General features: G+C 36.0%; 1 protein-coding gene across 7 annotated transcripts in view; it reads left to right on the forward strand.

Annotated features, from left to right (window-relative positions):
- The window catches only part of MRTFB (myocardin related transcription factor B), a 241,182-nt gene that overhangs the window by 183,068 nt on the left and 37,431 nt on the right, over positions 1-20,683 (forward strand). For 6 of the 7 annotated variants that reach the window (XR_005213507.1, XM_037813867.1, XM_037813868.1 and 3 more), the window contains 3 exons: positions 14,092-14,157; positions 16,688-16,743; positions 17,899-17,974. Coding sequence is in view for 6 of the 7 variants with exons in the window: in XM_037813867.1 (XP_037669795.1) it covers positions 14,092-14,157; positions 16,688-16,743; positions 17,899-17,974 (198 nt within the window). In the remaining variant the exon portion in view is untranslated. Of the gene's footprint in view, positions 1-5,616; positions 5,968-14,091; positions 14,158-16,687; positions 16,744-17,898; positions 17,975-20,683 lie in introns of those variants that run through there. The other variant, XM_037813871.1, reaches the window with a different exon arrangement.

The raw sequence follows: 20,683 nt of genomic DNA on the forward strand, positions 1-20,683 counted from the left end.
AATTTCTGCACCATTACGTAAGAAAGTCACTTGATCCCATCAGCCAAAATTAATTTCTTCCCTCCTGTATATTCTCAGTAACTTTATCTGCATCCTATTATGGCGTTTATCCCATTTCACCTTGTGCCATTGTGATATATAGCCGTACTGTCTTCACTGTGAGACTGTAATGTCCCTAGGAGATAGAATCATTGTTTGGTTCATTTTCGTACCTTACCACCATGTCCTGCATCCCATAGTAACATTATCATTAAACAACAATTATTTTAAAAGTATTTTACCCATCCCTGCCTTCTTGAACAGAATATAAGAATTTGAACTACTGTCTTCAGACGTAATTTATAATTGAATTATAAACTAATGTCTAACCCAGAATATAATGCATTGGTTCTTTTGGGGACTGTTGAAATGTATGGGACTGTTTACCCAAGCATAGAACGATCCCTAGATGATTACTACATCACCAGAATTTTTATTTACTGTTTTTTATTTTTGTCATCTACCACTTCTGGCTGCTCTTCCTTTTCTGATTTGCAGCTTCTTAATCATCTTTAAAATTGTAACAAATTAACAAAACATGATAGTGGAATTTTGATTCTGTTGCTGATTCGACTAGGATTTATTAAAGATAGTGGCAGAAACCAACAATAAATAGGCAATTGATATAAAAAGTGCAGAAAGCCTTCCGTAAGTAAAGTACATTAATTTTGCAACATCTATTTTTATTTCTCTGGGAGTTTCTTTCTTTGCTGCCAACATTAAACAGAATCAAGGATATTGTATAAGTTATGTGTTACTAAATTAATATATATTTTTAAATAAATTACATATAGGTATGAAGGAAAAAGTGAAAGGTCCCTCTTCCCAGACGTGATTTAATGTTTTTGAAGAATGGATGCATGCTACTTTGGAGATGAAATTGTATAATTTTTTATTAAACATCATTTCTTAGCAGTCAACTGAGTGCTTCTACATAGTACCATGCCAGATGTTGTAAACCTCTCTAAGCCACTGTGTTCATGGAGCCACAGTCTAAACAACAAGAAATTAAATGATAATTCAGGTGCTTAGAAAAAGAACAAAAAGCATGTAAAAGAAAAAACAAAGAAGAAAACCATTTATGATACGGTCCAAATGAGTGAGGATTACAGACCTGGGTAGCCATCTACCTCTCTGAGGGCTCCATTGGGCCTCTCAGTCTTCCCATGGAGCATATTTCTCTGAGGTTTTACATCAGTAAATGGCACTTATGCTCCCCTAGTGGCTCATGCCAGAAACTTGAATGGGACTGATCTTTGACATTGTCCTTGACCTCCTCTCCACTTACAGTGTGTCACCAAATCTGTCAATTCTACTTCAAAAATGTTTCACTTCTCCACAGCACTCTATCACCATGACTGCCACTCTTGACCAGCTTCCCCTTCAGTCTCTTTACTCTTCTAGCCGATCCCTCCTCACCCAACTCTAGGCCCCTTCTTCCATCATCCTCCATTAATCTCAAGGGTGATCATTTTAAAATATAATCTAATTATGTCATGCTTTACACCCTGCAGTGGGTTTTCATTGTACTTGGGAATAAAATCCAAAATCCATGGGGTTAAAGGCCCTGCCCTTCTTGTACTTCTCTCTACCCCGATCTCTGTTCTCTCTCAGAATGCCCCACCCCACCTCACTCCATTGGCCTGGGTGACTACAGTTCATCCTTTCAACTTCAGTTCAGGGGGTATCCCACTGCCCCCTCCTCAAACTACATTAGCTCCTTTTATTCTTTGTACCACTTACGACAATTATTTTATTAAATAATAAAAAATAAATATGGTTATAATAAATAAATAATAAAAAATAAATAAAAAATAAATATGGTCGTCTCCCCTCGTAGACCATAGGCTCCATTAGGGCAGGGGCTTTGTCTGTTTCGTTCACTTCCGTGCTCACAGCTCATACCCAGGGCATGTGCTTCTCATTCTGTAAATGTGTTATGAGATTTCAAAGGAGGGAGAGATTTCCTGGGGTGGAATAATCAGGAAGTCTCGCGTGGTTGCCATGGTTATCTCAATTCCATCATCTCAAGGAAAAAAGTTACATCAAAATTACCATTTGAAACCATTTTAAAGTTTGTAAGTGCCATTGGGATGGGCACTGACTACTATTTTGTAATATCAGTATCACAGCAATAATAAATGACATGCTTTTATGATATCACACTAATTTGTATTGAAAGTCTTCATTGGGTTTCCAAATACTTTCCAGTGATAAGTTTTATTGGGATTTTTTTAAACAGGCTTCAGAAAGGCAAAAAGGATAATCTTAAAATTTCTTTGTGTCTTCTTGATGTATATAACTCTTCTATTGGAATTAGAATGTATAGGATTTCTTGTAAGATAGAGGCAATGTGATCAAAAAGATTGCTGAGGTTATTTGGTATGGTGGCCAAGCTTTTAATAGAATATCAGGAAATATTTCTTTTTGTGTGCTAAGGTTTTTTGTTGTTGTTGCTTTTAAGAAAAAATCCTACAGAAACACCACCCAGTTTACCTTGTTAATTCTAGCTCTGCCTTTCACTAGCTGTGTGATCTTGGATAACTGCTTACTTTCTATATAAAAATAAATACTGGTACCCACCTCACAGGGTTGATGTGAAGATTAAATGAGGTGATACATGTAAAGCTCTCATAATGATGCCTGACATAGAGTAAGCCCTCGGTAAATGTTAAAGGGAAAAAATTCCTGTTGGTTCTCCTTATCTATCTTTGGGGCAAAGTAAAACCAATTTCAAGGCTTTCAAAGCTGGTGAATACACAAGAGGCTGGTGATTTTCCAGCTGAATTAAATTTCTAAGGAAATGTGAGCATCCAGTCTCTGCCTGTTGGCTAATATGAATATGAATACATTTCTCATCTAGAGAATTACAGAAGCGGTGAGTTCTGGCATGCATGTTCATCTGCTCAAGTTGCACATTTTCTTGTTTATGTGAATGGAAACAGTGGTCATATCGGGCTAGTAGACTGTCCTGGAGACTAAATGCTGAAAGCATCCAAACATCAGAATCTTTCCACATGTACTACTTTTATAAAATATGCCCTTGTAATAACTGAAGAATGATTTGCTGTTGTATGTGGTAAGGGATGATGGCGTGATCCTCCAGGCTGTCATGACTGCTTGGCACAGTGCCTTCCAAATCATAATGCACTACTGCTATGATATTAGGATAGCATACAAGTTGTGATCATTCTCAGTGGTCTTTATGTTTGGGTGGGCAAATTGCATCTGCATGTGTGTTATATATGTACGTATGAGTGTGTGTGTGTATATATATATTATGTATATACATGTAGGTGTATATATTTGTATATGTACATATACTTCCATCCCATTCTCGAATCTACAAAATGGGAAGAAAAATCAAGATATTGGCCTGGATCAAGTGACCTCCAGAGAGTGGCGTGTGCTTACTATTCTGGGAAGAATAGGAGGTAAACAATATTTCACTGTTTTCCTTTTCATTGCTAATTGTTCTTTTACTCAGAGAGACTGCCTTAGGAATTTACATTAAGACATTTCAAAATCTTACATACAACTTACATTTCCCATTCTATGAGGGATTAGCCCATAAGCACCTCTAATTTTAGCTGCATCCTGAAATTCTAATGTAGTAGTAGAATGGGAAATTTCTGATTGCTACAAATATAAAAAAAATAAACTTTCTGAACCATATGGAATAAGAAACCTGGAAGTTCAGACATAGAACTAACATGGACCTACAAATTAAGGATTGCTTGAGAAGGTAAATCAAATATTTTATTAACCTTTCTGCAGTGTTGATGCTCGGGCGGTTGACTGGATTAGTTTTGCTATTGAAGTGCCTTGCTATTTGTGTTACATATCCGTTTATTCCACTGTGCACTTTATTTCCAGTACTTTTTAACCAAATGAGATTTTTTTTAAGTGCATATATGTAAGAGGTCTTTCTGTGTGTCTGCCGTGGGCTAATGTTATCCCTGCCCATCTGTACTAGGCCCCCTGGCTTGACATCATATTGCCACACCAAGAGGAGAATACTTTAAATTCATTCCAACTTTTGACAAAAAGGAGAAGGGAATTTGCGTGAAGGTATGATCAGTTTAAAGACACATGCCCCATTTTTAGCAGTCTGTTTCCATGGTAACAGAAGCAGCAGCCAACCACAGAGTCATCAAAGCTCCTGTAAATTTCCAAAGCGGAGTGATGAAAACATTGTCTTCCTGACCTCATGCTGCAGATTAATGCAGGAAACCTCAGTGTGTTGACCTAGAATAATGATAATTCTGTTACCAATTCATTTTTTTCTTCATTTTTGCTCTTTAATTCCTAAAAGAGGGTAAATGCTGCATTCTAGATTATGACCTCCTTACAGGCAAAAGACAGTCATGTAGAAGTCCGCATTTTGAACCACCTGCCTCTTCCCAGTACTCTCCCAACCCCAGTGTACTTAATAAGGATGCAGTAGATTTTCTTATATTGAAATGGAAAGCAGTATTTCCTAATTAGTTAGTTGGTCTAAAGCCTCATTTTGTATCAAACACTAATTTGTGCCATTTTTTCAGTTAATTTGTTATTGTCTCTCCTTTTTTTAAACTGAAAATAGTCATACTAATAAAAATTCCTGATCAAATGCTATTTACTCTTCCTGGTGTCTGAGGTTTAGATTTATTGCATACTTTGTGATTCTGCTTTTGTTTCAGACAGGAAGTAGTGATGAAAGTTTGTTAAATGAATACAGATAGCATGGTTCTTATAGGACAAACCAAATGCCATCTTACTTTTGGCCTTTTTGCATTCCACTTTTTAAAAATCACTTTAAGAAGATCTTATTTTATAATTGACAAATAAAAGTCTCTGATGTTTGGTTACTACTTGTGATCATCTATAAGAATATTTAAGTGCTTTGTCTCTTCTTTAATGTGACATGAATTGTAAGTGGAGCTGAAAAGATATTATTATCTACCATTTTTTCATGGTTTTCTTCCCTCCTGTGCCCTTAGCCTTTCCTTTTTAGTCTTCTTTTACCCTTCAAAATGACATTGAATTTTGTCGTCTTTTCCTACTACAAAGACCAACTCAAAAATAACCTCAACCCTGAATTCACACAATGAAGGGAAACTGTGTTAGTTTTGCCCCATGATAATCCTTTTCCATCGAAAATCCTTTTGATCATTTATTCTTAAATTTGACATTAGTATTACATTTATATTCTCTTAAGTATACCATGTAAGATTTAAAAAAAAAACAAATGTGCTAAGCATTGTGGGAGGTTCTAGAAGTATAAGCATGAGGTCTAGTGGAAGAAATAAGCAAAAGCAAATACGTAGAATTTCATTGTGACAGGGAATATGTAATATAGCTATTCTTGTAGTTATCAGATCATCAAAGATGAAGTCACTATTAATGGTTAATGGAATTATGTGCTGCGAGAGGGCTAGCTGTGGGTGGGTAAGAGGTAAGAAATGATTACTGAGAAATTAGTATCTTAAAGTCTTTTGTTCTGCTAGCTGTTCTTCACTATAATTTTATATAATGAGCTTTAGAAAGAACTGCTAAAAGTTCTACTTTTGTATCTTGTGGTCTTTTTCTGTGATAAAAATGACATAGTTCAGAGCCAGTGAATGACTTGCTAAACAGTTTCCTGACTGACTTCTCTCCTCTAGCTCTTGGCATTATTAGTTGGAGCATTTCGGTAATATATAACTGTTTGTCTTTTCATGTAACTCTTACCACAAACAGTGATTATTTCAAACTGCCTTGACTCTCAAAACTAACTTTCCCTTCATTCCTATCATTTTCAACAGATGACCTTGCTTCCTACTTCTCTGAGAAAATAAAAGCCACCATCTGAGAAAATGGACATCCAGACCATATCTATAAACCTACCTGCAGCTATAGCCATCTTCATTACTCTCCTGTCATAACAGAGAAGTGTCTCTTATCAATGTATGTCCTTGTGTCCTCTGACTCACTGCCTTCCCAGTACCTGCGTCTCTTACCCTTGTGTTCATTCTTACATTCATATTCGTTCATTCTCATTCTTTCTTTTTTCCTCCCCTTTCTCCTTCCTCACTTCAGTTTTTCCCTTCTTTTCTCTCTACTCATGCTCCATCAGTTATAAACATGCTCCAGTATTTTCCGACTTAAAGTTCCACATCTTTCAAACTTTCCTCTGCTTTCCTGCCCTTCTTCATGGGCAACATGTTGAAAACACTGCTTCTGTTAACTGCATTCACTCTTCTGCTTCTCCTTTACACCTTAACCTTCTTCAGTATGACTTCCACCCATTACTCCACGAAAGTAGCCCCTCCCTGTATTAAAACAGTAGCATTTGATCCAGTTGATCATGTCCTCCCTTCTACAAACACTCTCAGGCACACCCTCCAGGCTCCTTCTACTTCCTGGGCAGCTTTCCTCTGACTTCCTTTATTGGCTCTTCATCCCTTATCTAATCTATAAATGAGTTTTTAATTGTTGGCTTTCCTAAGAGCTCAGCCCTGGGCATTTTGATTTTTTTGTTCGTTTGTTTGCTTTCCTTGCCTTCTCCATCTAATTACTCTACCTCAGCAAACTCCCATGGCTTCATATAGGACATAAGTGATGTCTTTCTGAAATATGGACCCATAGAGCCAATTTGCACTTTGACATTTCAGCTTCCAATCCAAACATGTCCAAGACTGATCCCTGTAATGGCCAACATGTATTCTTTATCTCAGTAAATGGTCTACCTAGGTGCTTAAGCCAAAAACCCTTTGTCCATCTTTGTTATCTCTCTTTCAAACCCAACATCCAATCCCTCCCCAAGTCCAGTTGTTTTCATTGTAAATATATCTTGGATCTGTCCATTACATCTCTCAGCTGTGTTGGAGCTAAAGGAAAAATTGAGAAGTCCCATGCTCAAGGCTTCTACCCTGAAACATCAGAATAAATTATAATTTATAAACATTCATGGTTTGCAAGAAAAAACTTAACCTGAGTTTCTGACAATCACTGTAAATGTTTCCCCATTTGGTCAAAAACTGCCCTATCACTCCACTAATACATTTGGTATCTTTTGGTCCCTGGCTGCTTATTAGTTATACCAAGTTACACTATTATTTTGGTATAATATTGACAGTACCTATTCTCTAAGAAGAGGTAAACTTTGTTTCTGAATTTAAAGTTACCTTAAAATATGATGATGCACATTCTGTGGTAGGTTGTATGAGTCTCTTACTTTCTAAGTGGGAATATAGATTGGTGCAACCTTTGGGATGGCAAAGTGGCCCTATCAATATTTTAAATGCATATTCTATTATTAGGAATTTAATCTATAGATATATCATCAAAGCATGCCAAAATAAAGAGTGAGGTTATTCATTGCAGTATTTGTTTACAATAGCAAAAATTCTACACTTAAATGTATATTGATAAAGCATATTGTGGAATACAATATAGCCATTAAGAAAGAGCTAGATTTTATGTTATTTTTAAAAAGCCATTTGCAAGCTACATAAGTAGTATGATCCTACCCCAGGTATTTCCTTTGCATATTTTATACATAACATTGCTGGAATATGCACAAAACATTTTTTGGAGCCATGAGAAACTTTGGAAAGAAGGACTGTATATCTAGGGTGAGAAGAATTGACTTTTCTTTTTTAATACCTTTTTATTATGTGTATGTGCCACTTTTATTTTAACAAATAAACAGCAAATTTTATTATAAAATGATGAATTTTTTTTAATGAAGTTGTTAGTGCTACATATAGTGGTCTGTTTCTGAGCCCCAGGCTCAGAAGGAAACTCTTCAGGAAGGAACTTCGCAGCCTTTGACTGTAAACTAAATAGTCCACAACAAAGAACTATAAATATGTGAACCTTTGTGAAATTAAATTTTAAAAATCCTTATCATTTTATCTTTTTTTAAAAATTTGGTTGTCTTCACCAAGTATCTAAAGTAATAATAATAGCAACCACCACCGCCTTTTTAAGAAATAGTAAGAGTTCATCAGTTTTTTGATCTGGCGATATAAATTTTCTCAAGATGTGGTTTGCCCATACCTGATCAAACAAATGCAATTCTAAACTTTACCACTAAAATGCTTCTTGATAAACACTGAAACCAGAATTGAGTGGGGCCCTCAAACTTAATTGTTTTAAGGTGTTCCTCCTGTATCGAAGCTCAAAGAACAATATGAGGATGTTGGCTTTTATAAATTGTCTTGTTTTTATAGGATCTGGCACCCATTTAATCCTATTTGAACAGTGCTTAATAAATTTTTGCCGAAGTCCAACCACTTCATTCTCTTGTCTTAACTACTCAAACGTCTGTTTGAAAAAATAAAACTGAAACCAGTATCTGTTTTTTGCCTAGTATTCTAGAATGTTCTTTAGATAGTCCTCTTTGTTTTTGCCACTGGTTTTCCCAGCCTTGCTTGACTGCCCCGGTTTTTTCACCTCTGAGTCTGCAGTTTATTCTATCCATTACCCTGTGATCGAATAATATACTTTGGATCCTCTCACTAACCTGCAAACAGCTTCTCATCTCCACTGCCCTCCTCCAGCCACCTCCCTGAGACCACATAACTGAAATCTAACTAGTTATAAAGAATTTCTGAGACCATGGCTGCCTGCCATCCTGTTTCCCAGGAAGTGACATTTCTTACTTGTTTTTGAAATGTACAGCCTTCAGCTATCCCCTAGCAACCCTTCTGAGCCAGAAGCTGTGCTTTGTTTTTGGCTTGTTCAACTCATGCTAAACTTCTGTATGTTATTAAAATGCTGCATAATGCATTTTCTTTTCTTTAGAGTGAAAAAGCACTTTAGGTCATATTAAGAAAACATTTAAAATATCCTAATTACAGAAACAATAGAGAACAAGACATATCTTGGTTAAAAAAATAGCTGAATATTTTGAAGTGAGGTAGGTATAAGTGTTGTGAAGAAAGTTTTATTGTATTTTAAGTATTTTTTAATATTGCAAACTAATATTAAAATTCTGTTCTAAAAGCACTTTACACCATTTAAAAAGCAGGAGAAAGAAACTAAAAGAAGATACTTTTAAAATCTAAACTATTTGTGGTGCTAAGAATGAGGTTTCCAGCTTATAATATATAAGTGCCTTTCTTTTTGGGGGATCATAGTTAAAATTGAATTTTCCTTTTTTTATGTAACAATACAGCAGATTCAAAAATATCAACATAATATAGTTGTTATTTGTTATAATTAGTAAGCATTTTTAATGTAAATTTTTTTTAGAAATACATATTTTTCTCTTTGCTTTGTTGACATGTAATAGGAAACCATGACTGTTAGCCATAAGATATAATAAAGGACATCATCTTGGAAAGATTCAATAATTAATTAAAACTTTTATCTAAAAGAAATGGATATAAACTGGTCTTTATCCGTATTCTCACACATCTATAATTTCAAAAATGATGTTTGCACACAAAGAAGTTAGTCTTATTACTTTATGGTTTTGGTTGTAGACCATGTAGAGGTCAGGAATTTAAATTAAGAAAATAACTAGAAAGAAAGAATGAACTTTATGCACAAAAAATTCCACCACAGCATTATTTACAGTTGAAAAATGGAAACAATTTAAATGACAAACAGTAGGGGGCTATTTAGTAACCTATGGCACATCCACCCAACAGAATATTTTATGTAGCCCTTTAAATATTAAGAATGTTGCCGTTGTTGCTCTGGAGTAGCAGAGAATAAAAATCTTGCTTAGGAAAGACAGGAAATGTGCCAGTATGGGAACTGCAGGTGTCTCTGAGTGGTGACATCATTGGTGACTTTCTTTTGTAGTTTCCTCCTCTTGTTTTGTTATATTTCCTTATTTTATGTAATGGACATATACCAATCACTCTTATGGGGTGAAAAGTTGTTTTGTTTTTAATAAAAAGATAGCCTTGGACTCAGGCTGGTGAAGAAAGATGTGATACAGGCAGTGAGCAGATAGCTCTGCAACCTCACTCCTCTCCCTCCATTGATGGGGCTCCTTTGCTCGTGTCTTGTGAATTTTGTCATTTGCAGATACACAGCTGTTACAGAATTCTTAACATGTGGTATATGTTTTTGCACAAAAAAATTAATTCTAGCTGTATAATGAGATATACTTATTTATATCTGCCCCCTCCTCCTTTTTTTTGAGGAAATCAAACAGGATTAAACCCAACCATTTTACACTTAAGAACTTCTTAGGGCCGTGTGCTTGATTATTGTAGTTTCTACATGTTTCAAAGAGAAAGCCATTCTTTAAAACCGTTCAAGCAATTTTGATATGAATTCTGTTTCACTCCATTACCTATTTAGGTTCCTTTGTTTTCTAAGAGGAGTGGCCACTCAAGAGTTTTAGAACTGCTTTGCCAGAATTCCATAGATTTACATATATTTCTTTCTTGCATGCATTTACTTGCAAGATGGCTGTGCTATGGAAGATACTAAATTTTAGCCAATTTATTAATAGGTTAGAGGCCGTGACCTCAGCCAAGTAGCACAGTCCACCAACTCGGTTAGCCACCATCTGAGGAGAAAATGCAGTCAGGTTCTGTTTTCTGGTTGCTTAGGCAGCAGTACCCACCACCTGCGCCGCCACATGGAAGCAGTGCTGGACCAGCATCTAGTCTTCAGTTTGTGGCTACAGAAAGGCGGTCTTGTCATCACATCACATCACATCCAGAATGTGTCAGGTTCTCCAGAGATATACCAGTTTATTCCTTTGTCTTGAGAGCTACAACTAGGCAACAGTCCCAGTAGTGGTAGTGATCTGGGCCTTCTCTGGCTCCACACAGAAGTGAGCAAACCTGGGGCGTGCGAGGAGGCTACAGAGGGAGTGAGATAGTCTCCAGGCTTAATTCATAAAGGTCTCAGAGAAACTTGATAAGGCATCTTGCTCCCACAACCATGAATGCTTTTCTGATCATTAAAAGACTTGGTCCTCTATTTTCAGGGTCTCTTAATTCCTTCACAATCCTCGATAAACACTGCCAAATTCTGCCCAACTCCAGTTTTCCAATGTTGCATGACAGCTAAGCTGTGTGGATTATTCTTCCTGGCCCTGGATATTGTCTTTTAAGATGTAAATATCTGTTATGATAACTTTATCATGTGTTAATTTGATGAGTGGGAGGTACTGAAAGAAGTTTGCTACTTTCTAAAATTATGAGCCTGTACTTATTTGGTCAGTACTTTTTATAACTGGGAGTTGTTCTCAGAAGAGCCTTTGTCAAATTTGCAAGTGACTGGTTGTATTTGATATGAATGAATACTGTAATTGTGTTTTAACACAGACTGAAGGTGGCATTGCACCTGAGTCTCTTTATTAGGGCCTTGTGTTCATATTCAATATAATACATCCAATATTGTCTACCAGTTCATGCAGGTGAACACTAAGTCAGGCTGGGTAACCAACAGATTTAACAACATGATTAGTTACTTGCACATCTTCCAGCTCTTCCATTCATGTCCTTCCTAATGTCTTTGCTTAAAAACAGAACTTCTACTCACAGCTGCTGTTGCTCTTTCCCATGTTTGAATCCCACACAGCACTTTGCATGCAGCCCCTAATAGTCACCAGCTAGATATTCCCTAAATAAATGAACATGCCTGGAGAAGGCTGATGGTCACAGTGCTTTGAGAAATACTCATAGTGTGATATTCTTGCTTCTTGGGAAAATTATCCAGGCAGTCATGAGAGCCTTGATTGGGAACATTATTCTCCTACCTTCTAGCAGTATGACATATGGAGGGTTTTTTGTTTTGCCATTTAGAAGATTGGATGGATAATAGGTTGTGTTTGGTTCTTGTTTTGCTTTGAAAATTGGTGAGTGGTCACATACATCCATTTGTGTGTTACTCTTGTCAGAGCAGGAATCTTGAGCATGAAAGTGTGATTTCTTGTTCAAGATGCTATAGGTAACAAGGCTGCTGTCATAATTCATGAAATGACCAGTGGATGGTCAGGAGACACTTATAGGACTGGCAAGCTCTCATTCATTAGTGTTGGCTTGCAAATCAAATTTTTGCAAATGTATACATCATTTAAATATGCCATTGTCCAAAAAATACATACTGTGTTTAATACATTTGCCTTAAAAGTATAGTGCTTTTTGTTGGTTGGTTGGTTTTAAAACGAAAGGGGCTCTTGATGTTTTCATTACCCTTTCTTTTTTAACTCCTTTCTTTAAGGGCTCCCTTGGGAAAAAGGAAAGAAGCTACTGCTAGAGATTCTCCAACATACGTAGACATTATGTTCCAGAAATGTCAGCCTTTGAACCGGAGATTTGTTCTAACCCTTTTCTCCTCTCAGTATTCCTTTGTTTGGGATTCTACCTCTTTAATTTAAAGACCACCTTAAATTCCAACACGCCTTGACTTTAGCATTCATAAGAGAATGTTAGAGTATGCAGGCATTTGGGTGTTATCAGATCCACAGGTCATCTCCTTTGTTATTTTTGTTCCTAGTACAGTATAGTGGGAACATACTAGCCCCAATAAACCATGAATTATCAGGGAAAATATCTTTGTGTTACAGCACAATTGATTCAAAATATCACAAAACATTTTAATGTGACAAACGTGCCTATATTTTTTACAACTAGTTATATTTTTCTTTTGTGCAACAGAATCTGATGTCACTTGCTTCTGTCCTAAATGAGGTGTCAGTGAAGCTTTGTGACCCTATGGCTCCCAAAAGAAGCCAAGAACAAAAAACAAACAAAAAACTTATTTCTGTGTTAATGAAGAATGTCATTCATATCTAGCAGTGAATAAAAGAATACATATAAAAGCCATTTTATAGTTTAGACCCTTTTGAAGTATATCTAAGATTGTGCTCTGCTGTGCTCTGCTCTCAGCACACAGCCAAGCAAAAAAAAATGAGACTCTCAGCCATGGTCACTGTAACTTCATGTCGCAGGGTTTTATTGCAAATAAAAGATGTCATGTGCACTGCATTTGAGGCTGAGTAAGAGACTGGTCCCAACCAGCCTCTTCTTCCAGCCATCACCCCCTTATCAGAAAATTCTCTGACTTCCTTCTCCACCTAGCATTGGAGCATTAAGAAATATACATAGGTAACTTTTTTTTTTTTTTTTTTAGAATATTAACAACCCTTAAGTAGATCCCAATAACCCTAGCTTTGGTTTTTATCCGTGGTTAGAAACAAAATCAAACTGGAAATTCAAAATTAAATGTAAGGTAAATAAAAAAATATTTTTCAAAGTTACTTCATTTTTTCATCTTTTATGAAACAGGCTCATTTTCCAGAGAAAAATATATAGACAGTATGAAAGGAAGAACAAAAAATCTGCTTGAGAACATAGGAAAAAAGTTAATATTGATCAAATTTGGCACAGCAGATTTCTACATTTCATGATGTATACCTCATTGTCTATCAGTTCTGGTATTTTTCTCTTTTAATAAAATGAGTTGGTGTCAAATGATTTGTTACTTTCTTAGAACTTGTAGAGTGGGATGTGTTACGCTTATGCCAGGGTTATTAAACTTCAAATTCTTAATTTAGACATTTTCCTTGGGGTCATTAGAAATGTATCATAGGCTTAATTTTTATTATACAGTTAGACTTCATTAAAGCTCTTTAAAATTTGTTCCAGATGAAGTAAGTCCCTTCAAATAAGTCATTCTTTCCTTAAAATGTATTTTTTTGTTATTAACTTGTTTAAAAAAACAGCAACTAAGGAATGTCAAGAAATCTGACATTTCTATTTCCAAGAATAAGACTTCTTTATTAACAAGCCTTAAAGTTTAAGCCAACTATTTTTGTTTACTTGCTGGTTACTATTTGAATGTGCTTAAAAAAGAAAGCTTTATTCACCAAATTAAGATTATTAACTAACTATGTTAAAAATATGCTGAGTAAATTTCAGAGTTCACCAGAGAGGCAGAATCACAAAATAATTTTTTTTACAAGTTAGATAGTGTCAGGTAAATAGTCTTCCTGTTCAATTATAAAATAAAAGATGTTTAATAAAGCTTAATTGTATCTTCTCTGGAGTTTCTTGAGTTGGATCCCACAGTTGCCTGTAAACTCCAACAGTGATTATTTCCTTTTTACAGTGCTCCAGCTGAGGCTGCAACAAAGAAGGACGAGAGAACAACTAGTGGACCAGGGCATCATGCCACGTAAGATTTGCAGTATCACTGTCATCTCTAACTTGATACAAGAAATGGGTGTGTCCAAGGAGAGCCTTTATCACACTCTCCTTTCGCTTGTACCCATTTAATCAATGTACAGTTTCCAGACTGATATATAAGAAAAAATTAGGCATCAGCATTGCCAACCTAAGAGAATCATTAAGAATACATTTTTAAAAATAGGTGCAGCTTAAAAGATGAACTTGAATTTTATAAAATTATACAAAGTATACCCTTAAAGCTCTTTAATTAGGCTGACATCAGGTTTTACTTCAAATATCAACATTTGTTTAGTTTTAAAATAAATTGAAGTAACTTCTTTTGTAACGGTTCCAAGATTAGACTTGCAAAAATATGATAAAATTAATTCAAAACATTGTTCTGCTTTATCTTATTGAATTCAAATTAATTATCTTTGGTGGTATAGTATGGTCCATATAATGAAGTGTATCTGTTACAGGACTGATAAACATTCTATTTATAATTAATAAAGTCTTTCTTTCCCAAATACAGATATTTCCTGAGTAGCCCTCAGTTTTGTTCCTTTAAGAGAGTACTGAGAGTTGATTAATTTTAGGATATTTGTCAAATTGTTTTCCTTTTAGTGGTTTGGAGGGGAAGAGTGGTTGTTTTGTGTAGGCCGTTAGTATTATTTATCTGGATTTTGTCTAAAAATTACAAAATGAGTATATGCTTTGCAGACTGTCTTCTGAATCATTGATAATACCTTTTCTTGGTTTATGATGAAGAGTGATTTTTCTTTACAGTAGCTTTTTTTTTACCCCCAGTGAAACGTATTGCCTGGGCGATTGTTAATTCATTGTCTAAATATTCTAAATCTAGCATTGTGATAGAGTCAAAAGCTGCCTTGATAATCTTCCATGTTTCTCCACCATCACATTCCTGTCTAAGAACCAATACAACAGGATCAAATGATGATGTTTAAGTCAGCACTGTTGAGCCAGCTCTAGTCAGCTTTTAGGAGTTTTTCCCTAGCCAAACCTGATTTGGGCTAGGCTCCTGGGAATCTTTACAGTGCTTCAAGAACCAGAGCTGAAAATAATACTGATCAAGAGCCAATTAGTCAAGTCGTAGAGGTAATAACCCAAATAAGCCTAGATCTGTGTCCCATCTGCCTCATCTGACTGCCCCGTGGTAATTATTGCAGTGTGTTATCAGGAAGTGGTGGACACAAATACAAAAGATTTAGCAAAGAAAATTGATAGAAAGACTAGAGTAGGTGATGTTTTGGTAAACTCTGCTTACCCTCGCTCTAGGATTTTAGAATATTTAATGTACTAGCAATTAACATATTAAAGATCGCTATTTTGTTAGAGTGAGTTGCATTGTGATATAGTAGAAAAAGCATGAACCTTTCAAATTCAGAATCCTAGATTTAAATCCCACCTCAGCCACCATCCAGCTTTATGACTTCAATAATTGATTTAGGAGCCGAGAGGTCACTCTGGTGGGCACTCTTACGCGCACTTTGGACAACCCTTTTTAGGTTCTAAAGAATTGGGGTAGCTGATGGTGGATATCTGAAACTATCAAACTACAACCCAGAACCCATGAATCTCGAAGACAGTTGTATAAAAATGTAGCTTATGAGGGGTGACAATGGGATTGGGAAAGCCATAAGGACCACACTCCACTTTGTCTAGTTTATGGATGGATGAGTAGAAAAATAGGGGAAGGAAACAAACAGACAAAGGTACCCAGTGTTCTTTTTTACTTCAATTGCTCTTTTTCACTCTAATTATTATTCTTGTTATTTTTGTGTGTGTGCTAATGAAGGTGTCAGGGATTGATTTAGGTGATGAATGTACAACTATGTAATGGTACTGTAAACAATCGAAAGTACAGTTTGTTTTGTATGACTGCGTGGTATGTGAATATATCTCAATAAAATGAAGATTTAAAAAAAAATATATAATTGATTTAACCTCTCTGAGCCTTGCACCTGTACTGGGGCTGCTGATATTCACCTGGCAAGGCTGTTGTGAAGATGAACGGCAGGGTAACTGTGATTGACTCCCGAGCACAGGGCTGAGCACATTATGGGCGCTCAGTAAATGGTAACTCTGATCTGTTGGACATGGCGTGCAGTGTGCCCTCATGTTCAAAGTGAGTTCACTCTCAAGAACGTTTGGGCTTTTCTCAGTAGCTTACGTGGCTATTAAGAGCAAAAAGACCTGTCCAGGAATCATCACCCAGTTCTCTCCGTGATGGAAGTTTGCTCCAGCTAGGGATTGGAACTAGTCTGACCTTTTATTTTGTATGTCATTATGTATACAACTCTATTTTAAAAGTATACTCACTTGTTAAAAACATCATTTTAAATCTGTAACGTTTAGGGTTTCAAATTTTGCAGATTTCCTAAAGAAACAAATAAGTGGAACTGTAAATATGAACTAATAAGATTAAGAGGAAATATCAACATGATATACCGTAATGTTTGACTGAAGTATTAACTCCACTATTTAAACTGAGGAAACAATTTCTTTTCCTCTCACAGCTTTGAAGAGCCCAGCGGCATTCCATGAACAGATAAAAAGCTTGGAACGAGCCAGAGTAAGAAATTTCAGTTTAAAATGTTCTACTTCGTTACTTCTCTCTTTTATCCTAAAATACCTGTGGACAAGTAGCAGTCTTGCTCCTAACCATGTTCAGTAGAGAAAATACAATGTACCCTTAGGATACATCATGTGTAGAGTAATACATTTTGGGATAGTTTCATCTTGGAAGTTTGTAGAAAGGAGATGACATTCCAGTTTAGCTCTTTCCAAACCAGTAACTAGTTTTGTACATAAAGGACAAATCACATGTCTTCACTTTCTTCCTCCTCAGGGCATGACAACAGTTTTTAAAGACTTATTAGGGGAGTAATTCCGCCATTTTTACCCCTGCAGAGGGACAGCCTAAGTAATGAAGTGATACCAGATCCTTAGGTGGTTTCCGTGCTGGATTTATGTTACCTGTACATTTGCTCAAGGGTAGGAGAGTTTAGCTAAGTAAAAGAATATTACTTTATTTTCTCTGCTTTATTTTTTGAGATGGTTCCATAATTGTTGCACATTGAATTGATATTATTTTTCTTTAAAAGTGCTGTTTTGCATGTGCATTCTTTTTGTTTTGTTTTGGGGAAAACTCCTATTATGCAATATGAAAATAAGCATGATCCAAAAAATCCTTAAGAATTTTCCAAGGATACCTTAATGATCTCTTATAGTTGTATAAAATATAAAGCCCATTTTAAACTATGTTTATAGTTGAAGAACAGTTCTGATTAAGAAAATGGAATCCAGAATGTGAACTCATCAAAGAAAATACTTTAGGATTTTTAGGAACTTTCTTATCATCTAAGTGGATTTTTACTTAACCTAAAGTGTATATTTTATTGATTTTAGATATTTAAATGATCCAAATCCTGTTAAAAAATTGTCTTCAAAATTATGATCCTGTGCCTTTGCCAAGTTTTAAAATATGTCTACAAAGTGCTTACTTTACACCAATATATACTTCAAGTACCTGTGAGATTTTTGAAGCCTGCAAATTAAATCCAGTTTTGGATTTTAGTTTCTCTAAATACTAATTTCTACTCTTTTCTTCCTCTCAAAGTCATGACAGAAAAAGGATATACAGTTTTTTTAAATGGAAGTCCTTGAGAAAAAAATTTAAAACCACAGTAAATCAAACCATTTATAAGACTTTCTCTTTTTTTTTAAGACTGAAAACTTTTTGAAGCACAAGATTCGGAGCCGACCAGATCGTTCTGAACTTGTCAGGATGCACATTTTAGAAGGTAAAGGTTTTATTTCTGCTTATCTTGCTGCTTTTTCTCAAGAAAAGACGTGAGAATTCCACCATTTCTGTTTAGTCCCACTTTAATAAATTTTTACCCCACAGGCTGACATCTTCCAAATTGGATAGCAACATGAAGACCTAAAGCTAAAAGGTTATGTTAGATACATGGGAAAGGTTTGATTCTCCAGATAACCAGCTGATGGACGGACTCTTCCCCCACCAGCTGGTGTTACAGATGTCTCTACCATGCTGTTCTGGAAAAACATTTTTAGCCCAGAGGATTTCTTCATCAGTGAAGGACATATGCCCCTCTCATTAAGGGTACGATTCCCACAAGCCTAACTCTACATTTTAAGATCCTTGCACCTTGTTATGTCTAATTAATGCATCGCCTGTTTTCTCTTTGTTGCCACAGACCCACAGTGATCCAGCTTGATCTCACCACTATCATAAACACTACCCTGCCCCCCCCCCCACTGCACCTCACCCCCCAAAAAGCACCCCAGCAAAGTTCTCTTGAGCCTCATAAGTGCCCCACTAGTAGGGACAGTTCCATTGGCAAAATATATGGTTCAGGCCAGGGTGTTTTTCTCTCTAAAGATAAAGCATTCTTGAAAGCTAGGATCTCCGCCATAAACTCTCAAGCTACATTTTCTTTAAAACATACTTCTCTGACTAATTTACTGGGGAGGGTTGAGATCTTGACCCTTTGATAATCGTAGGTTTGTTAATCGTTGAGAAGATATAGACAGACTCTCAAAACTTCTCAAATATGTAGAGACAGTTATCAAGTGGTAGAAGGATTAGATTTGTGCTTCCTGGGCCTGATGATAGAATTAGGATTAGAATTAGGTCCCTGTTACAAAGTATTAGATTGGAGCTAAACATAAGGAATAACATCCTGAAGGTCAGACATGTTCAAAACTGAAATCTTCCAGAGGTGGTATGGTTGCCTTATTAGCAGTAGCCATTCACTGACCAGCATGCTAGGCACCAGAGGCCCGGCAGGTGAGCCAAACAGGTGTGTGCCTGCCTTTGTGGAGCCTCCATTCTGGGGCAGAGACGGGTCTTAAACAGCAACACAGATCAACTGCAGATTGTAAAAAGGGCTCTGTAGGGAATAAACAGGCTGCTGTGGTGGAGAATAAACACTGGTCGACACCACATTAAGCTACTGCAAAGAAGGTTCAAGTATCAAATTGGGCTTTACAACCCTTAGGGCCTCTTCTCATCTAAAGAATCTATGATTATGTAATTTTCCTCATTGTTCCAGGGGTGAAGGGGGAGAAAGACATGTGCCATTGCCAACTTTGGGTTGTGTCCTCAGAAGTCTCTTTGACTAATAAAGCTTTTCCAGAACTCAAGTAGTAGGGTAGAAGTAGCTACCAGCTATTAGGGATAAGTGAATCTTCAGAGAAGCAAGTTGACTGGTAAGTAACTGGGTAAATGGCTCCTTCTGTGCCTGAAAATATCTTGGACCTATAAGGAGCAATGGACAATGCTGTCTGTTCAACTTATCTTCTAAATGTAATAGGCCTTATTAATATAATTAAAACAAAGGCAAATACATTTAACTATCAAGAAGAATCATATTTGCCTTAAAAATAAAAATACCCAACATTTAAAAGCTTAACAGTATATTTGAATGAGACATAAGTGATGTTTTTAGGACATCTATTTTCAAATTGAGATTTTTCAAGTAAGAAGGAATCTGTCATCTGCAATTTTTAAAATGCTTTAAAACCACCCCCAACAGTATTCTAACATTAACCCAATTTTGATTGGATTGGATGTTTGGCACACAAAAGTCTAAATTATTTTCTGAAATTCAGCAGCTAAAATCCAGCCATGAGCTTCAACCAGGACATTTTACCTTCAGAATGGAGAGCATCAGTTAATCCTGAGATTACTTAAGGCAAATTTCATTAAAAGATCTACTGCAATATTGAAAGGCACACAGCTTTCAACTTAGAGTTCTGGATTGACATCTCATCATTATCAATATGATCAATTATAGTGGATATTTAGAACAATGGGAAAATAGTGTTAATTACCAGAAACAAGTGAATGATAGATGAAGCAAATGAATTGTATTTATAGCAGCTTCACATCTGTCATGCCAACTCTGTGTCTGTAAGTCCATGAGTTAATGTTGCTATATGACCATTCCTGTATAGTTGAATGTTTCTAATAGATACAAGGGTATTTAATCAGAAATAAATCCAAATACTTCATTATGATGATTGACTCTGAGAGACACAGGGATCAATTCAAGAATGTGAATTACAGTTCATCCCAGTGACCCCTGTAGAGAACTTCTATCTTAAGATATAGTGTCTTGGCTTCTAGGAATTGACTTTCCAATGAAGCCAAATCTGTCTTGGAAACCACATCCATCTTGTTCATCTTCCTTATTCCCAGTACCTAGAAAATGTGAATCTGACCCTCCTACCATAAACAAACAATAACAGTACCCCATTTTGGGCTTAAGTTCTTGTTAATATGAGTCTGCAGGCACCTATATTGTATAACCGGTATAAAGCTATTCAGAACTAAAAAATATAAAATACGTACTGCAGCTTCTCAAACAGTAATGTTCTCTTTCCATAAATATGTTAAGAACACATAAATATGTTTAAACTAGTCTAAATTAAATTAGTTGTTCTGGAATAACATTATGGAATAGAAATAGTTATTCAAGTAATGG

This window comes from Choloepus didactylus, chromosome 21 (genome assembly GCF_015220235.1).
Source record: "Choloepus didactylus isolate mChoDid1 chromosome 21, mChoDid1.pri, whole genome shotgun sequence".
NCBI lineage: Eukaryota > Metazoa > Chordata > Mammalia > Pilosa > Megalonychidae > Choloepus > Choloepus didactylus.